The following is a 15,467-nucleotide window of genomic DNA, read 5'->3' on the forward strand; positions in this document are numbered from 1 at the left end:
TCTTTTTTATTACCTTTATTTTACTTGTTAGTTATTTTAAAAATAAATTTTTATGGATATTTATAATAATGCTTTATCTAAATGTCAAGAAAAGATAATTTTTTTCTCATGTTTTATCCTTAACATCAATTACTTATTTTACAAAACCTATTACTAAACATTAATTAACAAATGATAGTGATAAATAACATGCCAATCATTATTCTCTTAAATGGATATACCAAATTCAAATATAATAAATACTACCCCTTTCATATTAGATGGGCACTTCTAAGTTTACACGATGATTAAAAAATTATTAGTACATTGAAAGATTTTCTTTGTTTATATCAATGCAATTTACATAGAATATAGAAATAACTAGTATTGAAAATTGTTTACATTCAAAAGGCCATATTAATTGTAGAGGTAAAATAGAAAAAATTTAATTAATTCTATCTTGATTTAGTAAGTGATCAACTAATATGAGACAAATATTTTTAGTAAAATGCTCATATAATATGGAACAGAGATAGTAAAATTAAACAGAAGAAGTAAAAGCTAGAAAAGACAAGACGTCAATATCAATGGAGGTGAGATTATTTGATTAACGAAATTACCAAATGAGCCTACACTAATACATGCTTCATTAATGATGATAATGAAACATAAATTAGTGTTTACTCTTTAGATTGTGTGATGTTTAGTGGATCCGAACATGTGATCAAAGATAAACAGCAGCAGTTTCTATTTTATTTTATTGCTTTTGTAATTTTCAAGTTTATGTAAGAAACTAAGATGGTTCTACTTTTAAAAAAATTGATTTCTTTCATCTGATTCTCTTTTGAGTCAAATATATATATCTAGGAGTAACATGTGTTGTCCTAAATATATATGTTGTTACTTTTATGTGCAGGCTTGTGAAAGCTGCAATTCCAAGTGTTAAATAGTTTGCCTAAAAATAATAATTATGACTTTAATCCTATGAAGAATTTTCTTTTCATTTACAATTGTATCCACATCCCAAATCGATTACTTTAGTGATGATAATATTTATCGATGATAATAAATATGAGTATTTATAATAATGCTTTATTTAAATATTGCTAAAGGCTTTAGCAATTTTAGATACATTAGCATTAATTCTATTGCCACTAAATATTTTTGTTGCAATAAATATTGTCGCTAAAAGAAAAATCATGTCCCATTTGTTATAGTGTCACGATCCGAATACGGATGTGATGACACTCATCTCAACCCACCGAGATGAGTCAGCCTAAAACTTAACAAAAAGTAGATGCAGAAGTAAATAAGATAGAACAAGGCTTAACTTAAACAAAGAGGATAAATATACCCAAAATTCCTCAAGACTGGTTGTCACGTGTAAATGCCACTAATGAAAAATAAAATAAGAAAAGAAATACAATCATAATATCTTCGTCTCAAGAACAGGACTAAAACATAAACAGAGTAAGAAGTGTTCACTAGAAGGATTCAACATCTACCTCAACACTCTAACAGAAGCCTTGGATGTGGTAGAAAAGCTAGAACTCATGCGGGTCCGGACTCACAACCTACACAAGTGTTGAAGCAAGGAGTGAGTACCAACAACACGGTACTCAGCAAATGGACAACTAAAACTAGGAAAAGCTAAAAAGAATATAAGTACTCTTGTCATCCCAACCAAACCTCCTAAACTACAACCTGCATAGAAATCAGTCAATCTAACAATTCAAATATCATATAGCTCGCAATCAAGAATGGCTCAACGATGTATCAATCAAATCATATCAAGTTCAACACTATCATTCACGGATACAACAAAGGGGAAAAAAAACAGTCCACAATGGAAAAAAATAAGCAATGCAATAAAATGTCATGTATAGTGATGCATGTCTGTCCTAATGATACACATCTGTTGACTAGCTGGCCGGAACCCATGGAGGACTCACATGGTTCATGTATCTGTCGGAACCATTTTCCTTCGACATCGCCAGAACCATTTCCCTTCGGCATAATCATCAATCGCTGGAACCATTTCCCTTCGGCATCATCATTATTTCAATTTCATCACAGCATATCAGAACCAATGCAAATAAGAAATGTTCATACAAATTATGATAATAGGATGATATCGACAACAATACACATTTCACATCAATATAATCATTTCACATGTCTACGATATGTCAAAGTCATCATCATATCGATCGCACCAATATAAATCATCGAGTTGTCATTTTATCATCCCTCTTCTACATTATTAGGATCAAACAAAATGAACAAGTAATGCGAACCATTTCATATTACTCCCCAGTGCACATAACAAGAAATACAAGATTCTATAAGTTTTAACAAAGGTTTAGGAGTTCACTTGCCTTAATCAATATTCGATCAATCATACACTTGAGTTTTTCCCTTTCGAATAATGTCCAAATCACCACAATTTAATCAAACAATGATTTATAATCAAATTTTGGTACTAACGTGTCACTTTCCGAGAGGGTACCCTAGGCGTGACCGGCACTCAGAAGCCATTGCTGGCTCTCAAGCGAACCACTTGACCTGATCACACATTTATTGATCAACGGAAGACTTAGTTTAAGAGAAAAACAAATCTTAGTGGGCTAACTCAATCATCAATCTCCATCATTCAAATCAAAAACATAGTTTGAAAGAAAACTAATAAAACTAATCAAGAGTTAAAGACATCAAAATAAATTCATCACTATCTAGTCTATAAAGCCTCTATCTTTACTACCTAAATGGTGCCAATGACAAGTTCATGGTCATTTGAAGTTGATCCTTATACGAACTCATTCAGAAACATAGCCGATAGAAATTTTTTGGACTTGGCTTGGTTTTAGGGATCCCTTATGACCATAAATCACATCTAATACACTTTAAATACTTATGAATTGATCCTAGATCATATATACAATTTGAAGTCTTCAAGTTCAAGCCTATACGTATACGAAGAATGGTCTGAATCTTAGCGTAGAAATTTTGAGGTGTAACATAAACCACATCTAATACCCTTCAAATACTTAGGAATTTATCCTAACTCATATATAAAATTATAAGTCATTCAGTTCGAATCTACACACATATGAAGAATGGTTCAAGTCTTGGCGAAAAAAATTTGGGGTGTTACATAACGACTCCAAAATCACAAAATTAGGGAAAAGTGGTCAAAACGACTAAAAATCCCGATTCTAACAACGAGGTTAAAATAAGAAAATTAATACCTGAAAATATTCCTCAAAGCATTTGGAATCCATTAGTGAAAACTATTTCAAAAACAGAATAAAAAACAACCCTCAATCACCAATATAAGAAAATTTTGAGTTCTTGATAAAATTCCCAAAATTTGATGCCCAAAATCAAGAATTCAGAGTTGAAATCACAATATAATCAATGGGTATTGAAGATTCTTAGTTAAAAATACTTACCCAATCAACAAGTCTTGAAAAATCACTTTAAAATCATCTATTCTGAGCTCTAGGATCCCAAAAATAGAGGAATGGGGTATAACCCCGACTAAACCCCTTTTAGATGTCACTTAAGCAACACAGGGTCGCTTTCACGACATCCTGGTCGCAATTGCGAGGCCTCCCTAAGGGTCCTGGTCACAAAAGCGAAAGGCCTCTCGCTAAAGTGGAGGTCGCTTTCGCGATCCTCCCTTCGCAAAAGCGAAGGCCGCCAGATATGAACATTCAAAAAATTCTTCCACTTCTCAAACTTCTGAATGGACCCTCAGGATTTGTTCAGAATCTCGTGAAGACAAATCATACATGCCACCCTAGTAAATTCGACGTTTCAGACTCAATAGAATTTTCAGAATTTGAATTTGAGATCTCCTTGATCCGAAATCCGTTTAGTCGCAACTAAACTAGTTTAGGCCTCAAAAAGACCAAAACACCCTCAGAGCTCCCGAAAAATACACTAAAACTCTTTGTAGGCCTGAAATCACCTCCTTAAACCAACAGATCATCAAAAATTCAATCCGAGCATCCGAACTCCAATTGTTGATCAAAATCAAACCTTAGTCTAAAATAACCTCAACTTCAAACTTAAGACTTCAAATTCCCGAAACAACTTCAATTCCAGAAACGAAGATTCTTCTAGAACAAATTTCACATTTTAGAGCTGATGAAACTAACGAAATTCTATTCCGAGACTCGTAGCTCTGGTTGGTCCCAAATACCACGTTTGAACAACTTAAGCCTTCAAAACTCAAAAACTTCTTAAATTCTAGATTTTTCACAGAATTTTCAAAATGTAACCAACACGAAACACTAATCAAAAATGACTCGGAACAACTATCAAAAGGGGTAAAACGGTCATTTTATGAAAATTTCAAAAAATGACCTTGAGGGTCATTAAATATAGTGCTAGTTTGTACCATCCTATATGAATAATTTGAGGATTTCTATGAGCACGATATATAAATAATTTTATGTATGAAATACTTTGGATTTATACTTATCTTTTTCTTGTATTTAATTAAGAAATTAATAATGGAATTATATATATATATATATATATATATATATATATATATATATATATATATATATATATATATATATGACAAAAAATACAACATGTAATGGAAGTATTACACGAAAAATGTACCAACATACAAATACAAAAATAACTAAAATAAAATGAAATAAATTTCTGTAAAACCATGATATATACAATACAAAGCTATGATAAAGAACCATGTAAACCAAAGAAATATAGAAGACGATCTACTTAGCAGAGACCATATAGCCGTAAAAAATACTACTTACGTAAATCTTCAGCTAAAAAGCCATACTTAAATAAAGATAGACATGTTAGAAAAAATAGAAATGATACAAATTATAAAAATAAATTAGAATTCTATACTTGTGGATGTATAGAACACTTAGCAAACATATGTCCAAAAAGAAATAACAGCAGAACCAGAAATTCCAAATTGATAGAAGATTTTCAAGAAACCCTATTGAATGTAGATGAATATATGTCAGACAATGAAAGTATATTTTCTATTATGAGTATAGAAGTAGAAGACAAAACCCAATCGGAGTCATCTGATTCTGAAGAAGATAATCTAATAAATGAAATAGAATTAGAAGTAAATGAGTTAAACCTAGAAAATTTACAAATTAGTACTATGATGAATGTTATCCAAGAATGTAATCATAACTTTGAAAGACAAAAAGGAATAGATAGTAATCAATGTACTATATGTAGATGGTACCCCAGCAAAACCAATAGAGCTAAATGTCACGGACTTAGACTTCAACTAAGACCTCCGTGCGGCACTTGAAAACTTACTCACGAATCTTTCATGATCTTGCAAGCTCAAATAAGCCTTTAAGACTAGATCGCTAAAGGAATGCTAGATTGTAAGAAAGACAAAAGAGCTTTTATGAAGAAGGCTTTTGTATTGCTTTGGAAGAATGCTTGATTGTTTTACAAATGAATGGCCCCTTTTATTTATACTACTCCTAAGGGGCTTAAGTGTAAATAAAAATTACTACACAAGTCTTTTTATATTTACAAACTAGTCCCTCTTCTAGATTTCTCTACACAACTAGAAGATTCTAAGGACTTTCCATGCAAATCCATGGAATTCTAAAGTCTTCCGAGGGAATTCTCCACATGTCTCTAGAACCTTCCACTATGGACTAGCCTTTTTCCTATGTAAGGCTTCCACAAGGGCAACTTTGTGACATGTGGCGCTTATGTGGCGTGATGATGTAGTGGGTCATCACACTCTCCCCCATTTGATGTTGCGGTGACCTCGGCGCACTGCTTCTACAAAAGCTCCCGGATTTTGTCTTTAAGCTGCCACAAGTCTTCATACCATTCTTATGTGGCCGCCTTCGGAGATTGTTTCTTCCCGTGGGCGAGGAACATGGCAGTGTCCTATTGTCCCTATTTCTGCTTGGTTCAGTCAACACTGGCCTTCGTTCTTCTAAGCACCTTAGAGGCAAGTGTCTTGGCAACTTCTTCGGCATCAAGCCCTTTTTCATGCAAGGTGGCAATGCCTCTCTAGCACCATTGTCTTCGCTCAAACTCGCAATGGTCTTTATGAACGTCGGTACTCCCTCTTCTAGGCCCTTCTCAAGCTGCATGGCCGAAAGTTGGGTTGGTTCTTCCATCTTCGGCACCTTGACTAGGGGCACCATACACGATCCCTCTTGCTCCATAACCAGGAGTTGTTGGAGGTAGGGGTTGATCACCGTATGGCATCGCTGGAAGAACTCCTGCCCAAGGATGATATCAAAGATATCTAAGGGAGACACGGTAAAGTTGGTCTTACCTCGCCACTTACCCAATATGATGTCTACTCCTTTAGCGACTCCGCACACCAGTGTCAGGGGTGCATTAACCATCCTGAGGCGGGCGTCACTTGGACTGTAACTTTGCCCCAACTTCATAGCTACTGACTTGGTCATTATGTTAGCCTCTGCACCTGTGTCAACTATTGTACGGGCGGGTTATCCATTGATCATGATGTCTATATATTGTGCGTCGTACTTCTTTGGCTTTCCTGATTGCTTTGTGATAGCTCTGCATAGTCCAATCAGGCCCAATTGTGTCATGTCTGTACCTTTCTCTTGCCCTTGTACATATTTCTCCTTCCATTCCCATAGGATGGCACCAAGGTTCTTTAGTTCAGGACACCTTGCATAGCCATGCGACCCTCCGCATATGTAGCATCCATTCCCTTTCGCAGTCTGTGCCTTTCTATCGGCATCGCTTCGTCGTCCAGCCTTCTTACTATCGGACTTAAGGTTGTCATGGTATTTTGGATGAGGTTGTTTCTCTTTAAAACCTCCCCCACCTTGTTCATGACTACCTATCGTCTCGTCTCCTCTTCCTCGATCATGTTTATCATGCTTGAAGTCTGTCAAAGCTTCGGCTTGTGTGATGGCTTCATCGATAGTCCTGAATTTTTGGCATTCCAACTCCGTCTTGGCCCAATTTTATAGCCCATCCATGAAGTGGAACAACATATTGTCATCCGTGAGGTTGGGAATCTGAAGCGTGAGAGTAGTAAACTCCTTCACATAGGCCCGTATGCAACCCGTTTGCTTCAATTCCCAAAACTTGCATTTGGCCTTATAGATGACATTGTTGGGGAAAAAGGCCTTCTTAAACTCGCCCCAGAACTGCTCCAGGTGTTGATTGTGCATAGACCCTTCTCGATCTCGGACTCCTTGCGCTTCCACCACAATATGGCCATCTCCAAGAGGTATAGCACGACCGTGTTAATCCTCTTCTCGTCATTCTTTACTTTGTGACACTTGAAGTAATTCTCCAAGTGCCAAAGGAAGTTCTCCACTTCTTGTGCATCACGGGCACCTTTGAACATCGATGGCTTGGGAGCCTCAATCTTGGCCTCCCGTTCCTCACTGGACGTCATGCATCTCCCAGCATCTATGTCTCCTTTGAGTGTTGCTATCTCGGTCCTCATGGTCTCCATCGTGCTTAGAACGTCCATGAGCCGACACTCCAAGGAAGTGATCACCTCCTTCATCTCGTACTCGGCAGCCTTGCGCACCTCCAACTCTTTTCGGATGTTGTCATTCTCCTCAAGGGTAAACTCCTCTAGAGACTTGAACTTGCCGTCGAACTTGTTCAAGCGCTTGCCCAATATCTCTACGGCCTATCGGGCAGCATCCACCCTTGCGATCCACTCAATGCCGAGCGTGACATCCACGGGTTCCTCACTTTGCTCATCGTCACTCACCTCAATTGCCGAGGGTGAGTAGGATGTTAGGGCCTCTCTTGGTGTAGGCTCAAGCGGCATCTCCTCATTTCTCTTAGAGTTCTTCTTTCCCTTGCGGTGCTTCTTTCCAACATCTTGCTTGACGTTTGTGGCGGTAGTGGCATTGATGTCTCCCTCACTTTCCATATCCCTTAGTAGAACCTCGCTCTGATACCACATTGTCACAGACTTAGACTTCAACTAAGACCTTCGTGCGGCACTTGAAAACTTACTTACGAATCTTTCACGATCTTGCAAGCTTAAATAAGCCTTTAAAACTAGATCGCTAAGGGAATGCTAGATTATAAGAAAGACAAGAGAGCTTTTATGAAGAAGGCTTTTGTATTGCTTTGGAAGAATGCTTGATTGTTTTACAAATGAATGGCCCCTTGTATTTATACTACTCTTAAGGGGCTTAAGTGTAAATAAAAATTACTACACAAGTCCTTCCATATTTACAAACTAGTCCCTCTTTTAGATTTCTCTACACAACTAGAAGATTCTAAGGACTTTTCATGCAAATCCATGGAATTCTAAAGTCTTCCAAGGAAATTCTCCACATGTCTCTAGAACCTTCCACTATGGACTAGCCTTTTTCCTATGTAAGGCTTCCACAAGGGCAACTTTGTGATATGTGGCACTTACATGGCGCTTATGTGGCGTGATGATGTGGCGGGTCATCACATAAATGTCAAAAATGTTATATGGAAGCCTGTATTAGTTGTATAGAGGATAAACTAAAAATAAAAATAAATAAACAACAAGAAAATACACAAATAAGAGATCAAGCTACTAATATGAGACTACTAACATTAGAAACAAGGATAAACGAATTAGAACAAAGATTAGTTTTGCTAGAAAAAGGAAAATAAAAAATAGAAATAGATAATATATCTACACAAGGAACTATACATCTAGAACAAATAGAAACAAAACTAATGAATATTGAAGAAAATAATACAAGTTTCATATGTAATGAGGATAAAAAATTTGGAACAATAAAAGTACTAGCCCAAATTAGGATATAAGATATACAAATAGAAACTTTAGCCTTAGTAGATACATGATGCACTAGCTGCCTAATAAACAAGAAAATAGTATCACAAGATTTGCTAGAAGTTTTAAAAGAACCAATTTCAGTAATACAAATTGATGGAACTTATAATACTTATGACCATTACATAGAAAAAGCACAAATAAGTTTTATAAATACATGTAATGAGTTTTACAAATCAACATACAATATGTATAAAATACTAGCAAGAGACTTAAACATTAAAACTGATTTAATAATAGGACTACAATTCCTTCTACAAAATAATGGAAGTTGCTTATTTTTCAGAGATGGGATAATGTTATTTAAGAAAACAACTCATACTCCAGTACAAACTATACAATTCCAAACAAAAGGTAGATATTAGGTAAATAATAAAGAAACCCCAACTTTAGCCGAAAGTTCGCAACCATGTTGTGAAGGCTGCGGCAATAACAATAAATGCTCTTTAAAAGACCCGTATGAAGAAAAAGGCAGCATAGAAGACATAGAACAAGAATCGAATGTAGAAAACTTAGCATACCTAGAAGATATAGGAAAAGACTATACATTAATAAATATTGAAACAAAATTCTATAATTTTCAAGCAGGAATAAATAAGATAGGTACAATAAGAAGTCCAAAAGATTTAGACAATATAGTAGCAATACTAGACGAAATGGAGATAATTGGAGAAAAACCGGTAGTACATTGGGGTGCTAATAAAATCATGTGTAAATTAGATATAATAAATCCCGAGTATACAATAAAAACAACATCTATTGAAGATACAGAATAATTTAGTAAACAAATTAAAGAACTATTAAAATTAGAAGTAATAAGAAGATCTACATCCAACCATAGATCTGCGGCATTCGTGGTTAGAAACCATAGTGAACAAGTAAGAGGAAAAGCTCGTATGATAATAAATTATAAAAGATTAAATGATAATACTAGAACAGATGCATACAAGCTTTCTGACAAAAATGAATTAATTAATAGGATACAAGGAAAGAAGATATTTAGTAAATTCAATTGTAAATCAGGATATTAGCAGGTTAAAATGCATCCAGAAAGCATAGAATGTGGATGATATTCTAGTATTTAGTCGAAATATCCAAGAACATTTAGGACATTTACAAACAATCTTTAGATTATTTGTTAAATATGGAATAATAATTAGCAAAAAGAAGATGGAGCTATGTAAAAGACATATAATTTTTTAGGAGTAACTCTAAGAGATGGAAAGATTAAACTCCAGCCACACATAGCGTAAAAAGTATTAGCTATGCCAGATAAGCTAGATAATACAAAAGATTTACAAAATTTTTTAGGACTTGTAAATTATGCACGAAACTTCATACAAGATCTAGGAAAGATAGCAGGACCCTTATATGCAAAAACAGGAAGTACAGGACAAAAGCATTTCAATATGAAAGACGTTAAATTAGTCCAACAAATTAAAGAAAAAGGTTAAGAAATCTCAAAATACCATTAGAATCAGATTATTTAATTATCCAGACAGATGGAAGTAAGCTAGGATGGGGAGGCCATTTTAAAATCTAGACCTAATAAATACAACCATAAAAATGAAGAAAAAATTTGTGCCTACCAAAGTGAACAATATAAGGAAAAGAGAAATATGAGTAGCATAGACGCAGAAGTATTAGCAATAATATACGGACTAAATAGTCTTCAAAACCATTGAAAAAATCCAAATCCTTTTATATTGATATTAGAGCGAGAAGTTTCTAGGAAACCTTAAAACAAGAAAAGTTCATGAAAAAACATCCAGCTCATCATGATTTAAGATCTAGGTATTGACAATTATACCGAGAATATAAATTAAAAGATACTGCTGTAAAATTACATCCATATATATATGGATCATTGAGCATATACAAAGACTGGAACTTAAACTTGATTTTGAGAAAGACTATGAATACTAATTATTTTTATTAGAGCTTTCTCTTTGTTCAATGTACATAGAGGGAACTGATATAGATATACTAATACTTTTACAAATAATTTGGGACATCGATCTACAAATCGAAAGATTAACCAAACAAAAATATCGGACAAAAAGTGTAATAAAGATAAGATTTATCTAATTATCTGCACTAATAATAGTGTAACGAATATTTTGATATAATTGACCAATCACCAATGTATTCATTATAACAATAAAGAAAAACTAGCGACCGATAATTTAATGACTAAACAATAATCATTAGTCCCATTAATTTAATGGTGGATTAATAAAGTATTATCTGTGTAATTTAGCGACAGATTAATGGTGAATTATTTATTGTAATTCTTATTTCTGTATAATGATTTTAGAATACTATAGAAAGTTACTTGCTTTTCTCTAATTTAATTTACTAATTCTATTAATTATAAGATTATTTTATTTACTTACCTTTATATATGATTTAATAATGGGCCATTAGCTGACATAAATCTCAACCCACTTGCATGAAAGATTTTATTGACTTTAATTTGATTTGTCAATTCACATAGTGACAATCTTGCTTTACAAGGATGGAATTACGTAACATGCACATGCATGATTCACTTTCACAATTATTCACAACTATTTCTTGAATAATGTGATAAGATAACAAATTCAAAAATGCAATTTTTTTATAAAAAAACATTGCAAAATATCAGAATTGCACCCTTGAATGAAACGTCCATGTACGTACTATTGTATATTGTCTTTTTTTAAAATCACAGAAGTAGTAATATATTCTATTGCAAAAACATAGAGTTAAGTCATTATTGTCGGATAAAAAAATTAGATTATAATTAATATATTTCCTGTTAAAAAGGACATATAATTAAAAAAGTATTTAAATTTACCATAAGATCGATTTTCAAAAATAAGAAACAAAAATGTTGAAAGGGAATCAATAATGGTAGACATCCTGATAAAAAAATAGACACTGAGTCTAATTTAACCCAAAAAATTAGCTTAAAAAGTGAGAATTGTTCAAAATATATTAAAGAGATCATGCATTCCTTGAAATTTGAATGACTGGTGTGGGACTCTTCCCACCTCCACCCCACGGCCCACCCCCATCACCCTCCTCGCGCCTGGAGCTGAACATTCAGAGCATAGATAATTTAATATGAACGCTCAACGTTGAAAAATGAGAATTGAGATGGATCCGATTCTAATTCCATGATTTTAAAAAATTAGATATTGAACCTAACTCTATCTTATAAACTAGTTCAAATAATGAGGATTATCCAAATCATATAAAAGAGACCACAACAATATCATACCCAATGAAATTCTAAAGTGGGGACTGAGGAGATGAGTCAAAACGCAATAACAAAAAGAAACAAAATAATGTAATAATCAAAACACAATAAATAAATAACAGATAATAATAAATATCAAAAGTAAACACTACAATAATTAATATAACAATAGACACTAACCAATCTAAACGGCTAAACCCTAAAAAAACACATCGTTTAAATAACCAATGTGAAACTCTTTCACATCAAAGACATATGTACTTGGAAAGTGGGTGATGTGTTAATGAATTAGCTAGCTAAAGCCTAGTACAAAAGAAACAAATATTCCAGACATGATTAATTGAAGGGGTCCATATTTTCCTAACAGTGTTTCCCGTGAACTCATTTTGGAAGGTAGGCAAGTTCCAAAAAGGGCCTATTAATTGTTACTGTCCCTGCCAAGCAGACCCTTACCTACAACTAGGAGAAAAAAATACAAAAACAACTAAAAAATAAAGTCCATAATTTTATATTGGTACCATATATAGTTCGATAGTGACAAACAGATAGATCACAAAAAATACCAAGAAACCTAAGAGGCACTCAAAAATAAATTGGGCCACAGTGAACCGGTAAGTAGTTCTTTATTTTTAATTTAATCAAAAATTTTAAATTTGAGACATACAAAATCACCTTTATTATACTGAAAGAAAAAATATTTTACCTTTTTGTGAGACTTTTCAATACGAATTTAATTAAATTATATTGAACCTCAATATGAATATCGAACATACACGATACATCTAATGGGAAACCAAGAAAAAGTGGTGCTGAAGACTCATATATTCTGTCATTTCCTATTTAAGAATTTTCGTTATTTATTGTGATTAATGTTCATTACATTCTAACTAAAGACATTTTTTACGAGTACTAGCCCATTTAAGGCAAAACACTTCTTATTGTTGAAGAATTATATCGGTGATTGATGTCTTTATATGGGTTTGAACAATTCTTTGTTCATGAGCTAACTTTTATGATTGAGTTAGATTCAAGATAAAAAAAAATTAAATGGTATCAGATGTCTAGAGTTGGGCCCCCTGGATGTGATCAGATGTGATGTTGAAGAATGAAAATCTCTCACATTGATAATTATTAATAATATAAATAATCTCTTTATATGAACTTAGACAATTCTACTTTTATCAAAAAAAAATTCATTCTCAGAACTTGATCCCAAAAGCTCTAATTAAAGGGTAGAATCATATTCATTCTATCATAACTTTATGATGAATATTTTCCATTTTTCTCCTAACACATTTATGAATACTCATCTTTATCTCATCCCATTTAGAATATTTCTGAAAAATAAATTCCCATAAAGTGTATATCTAGTTTTCATATTCTCCACTTAGAAATTCTCCTTAGTATAAAAGAGAAAATAACCCCCTTTTCATACAACTATATTATTCTATCTATACTAGACCAAGAAATCTAACATCAAAATCCCTTTTTAGTTTCTATCCCCGAATACCCTCTTCATATATATCCAAAACAAGAAAACAAAATATTGAAAAGCAAATCAATCTTTAATCATCAAGAATGACTTGTAATTTCCACTTCTTATTGATTCTTGTTTTCTTGATTTCACTCCAACCAACAATTTCCACATCATCATCAATTGATTTGATCCAAAAAACATGTAAGAACACAAAATACTATGATCTTTGTGTGTCATCTCTCAAATCAGATTCCACAAGTCTCAAAGCAGACACAAAGGGGTTAGCAACTATCATGGTCAAAATTGGAATGGTCAATGCCACAGCCACAAACACTTTTCTTTCTTCACCTGAATTAGTAGTTAATACTACTAATTACACAAATAATGATTTGGCATTAATGAAGAAACTCCTCAAAGATTGTGCTGATAAATATACATTAGCCACTAATGCACTTCAAGATTCACTTCAAGATTTGAATAATCAAGTTTATGACTATGCTTACATGCATGTTATGGCCGCGGCTGATTATCCTAATGTTTGTCACAATGGATTTAGGAGGAATCCAAGATTAGATTATCCATCTCAACTTGCTATTAGGGAAGATGGATTTAAACATATTTGTGATGTGGTTTTAGGTATTCTTGATGCTCTTGGTTGGTGAATTTTTTTTGCTTTTACTCCCGGAAACAGATCAAGTGGAGACGGAATGGGGCCTGTAGCTCAGAGGATTAAAGCATGTGACTACGTACCACGGTCCCCCCTCCCCCTTTTATGGGGTTCAATTTCTTGCTTCTTTTTTACTTTTTCTTTTTTTCATGTGATATGAAAAATGTTAACTTTTTCTATAATTATGTGTTTTGGTTGGTCTTGTCATATTTTTTTGATTTTTCACTTGGTGTTCGGAGTTCGGAGTTCGTGAAGCTCAGATTAAATTTAAATCGCACACTGTAGGGTGTATTCGGAGTGGCGCTCCCAACATGATTTTTTTTATATCTAAGGATCGAACCCGAGATCTCTGGTTAAGAGTAAAACAGTCTCACCATGTAATAACCCATTAGATCTTTTTGAGAACGAGTCCTCTTTTCATAAAAGATCATTTCCGTAAATTTAAATTGAAAATTTTGGACTATTAATAACTATGTTAATTAGTTGATGGATAATTTTAAATAATTAATTTAATTGGTGGGCTAAATTGTTAATTTAGTTAATATATTATACCATTTGACCCATGTACAAGAGAAGTTTTAAATAATAGGGTTTAACATGTTAATTAATATTATCAATATTTAAATAGAAACGGCGGAGAATACGACTAAGAAGAACACGAAGACAGAAGTTCCAAATCTATTTTCTCATCACGAGACCCTTGAATACTGCAGGTCAGGTGCTTTTGAGTAGATTAATGTAAGGGTAAATGGAGGTTAGATGGGGCTATATGAATGTGTGAATGTTCTCGTGTTCTTATGGAATTGGTAGGAGGTGATATAATCATTTTTTTTATATATATAAAACATTATATAGTAATCATGGTGGAGGGAAAGATGCACTTTGCTCGTAGTTGCTGCCACTAGTTTCGTTAACCAGTGGCTTCAATTTTTAGTCATTCTTATTTTGTTATCAAATTATATATTAAGTTTTTATATATTGCGATAGGTAATCAAATGTGGGTGTTATGTTATATGAATTCCACTAGATTTATGATATTTGAAAGAAAAAAATTAAGACTTAGCCTAGGCTTGAAATTTAAGAAATATGAGACTTGATATGTTGATTGGCATCAAGATTAGGAACCCGACTATAGATTTGAGTGAGTTTTTTTTGTCTAGGCTAGACATATAGTAATATGGGTGTTGTTAATTTCGAAATCTTATTGTGATTATTCATTTAATTGGATTACATTGATTTGGAAACCCAGCGAAAGGGGAAAGCTCAAGTCCCC

The 15,467-nt window shown here is 33.5% G+C and overlaps 1 protein-coding gene across 1 annotated transcript; it reads left to right on the forward strand.

The window, feature by feature from the left end:
* The first annotated feature begins 13,474 nt into the window (after positions 1-13,474).
* Positions 13,475-14,403, forward strand: LOC129886792 (cell wall / vacuolar inhibitor of fructosidase 2). The gene has a single exon (XM_055961644.1). The coding sequence runs from the start codon at positions 13,629-13,631 to the stop codon at positions 14,187-14,189; it is 561 nt and encodes a 186-aa protein (XP_055817619.1). The 5' UTR covers positions 13,475-13,628; the 3' UTR covers positions 14,190-14,403.
* The last annotated feature ends 1,064 nt before the right edge of the window (positions 14,404-15,467 follow it).

This window comes from Solanum dulcamara, chromosome 1, assembly GCF_947179165.1.
Source record: "Solanum dulcamara chromosome 1, daSolDulc1.2, whole genome shotgun sequence".
In the NCBI taxonomy this organism is placed as follows: domain Eukaryota; kingdom Viridiplantae; phylum Streptophyta; class Magnoliopsida; order Solanales; family Solanaceae; genus Solanum; species Solanum dulcamara.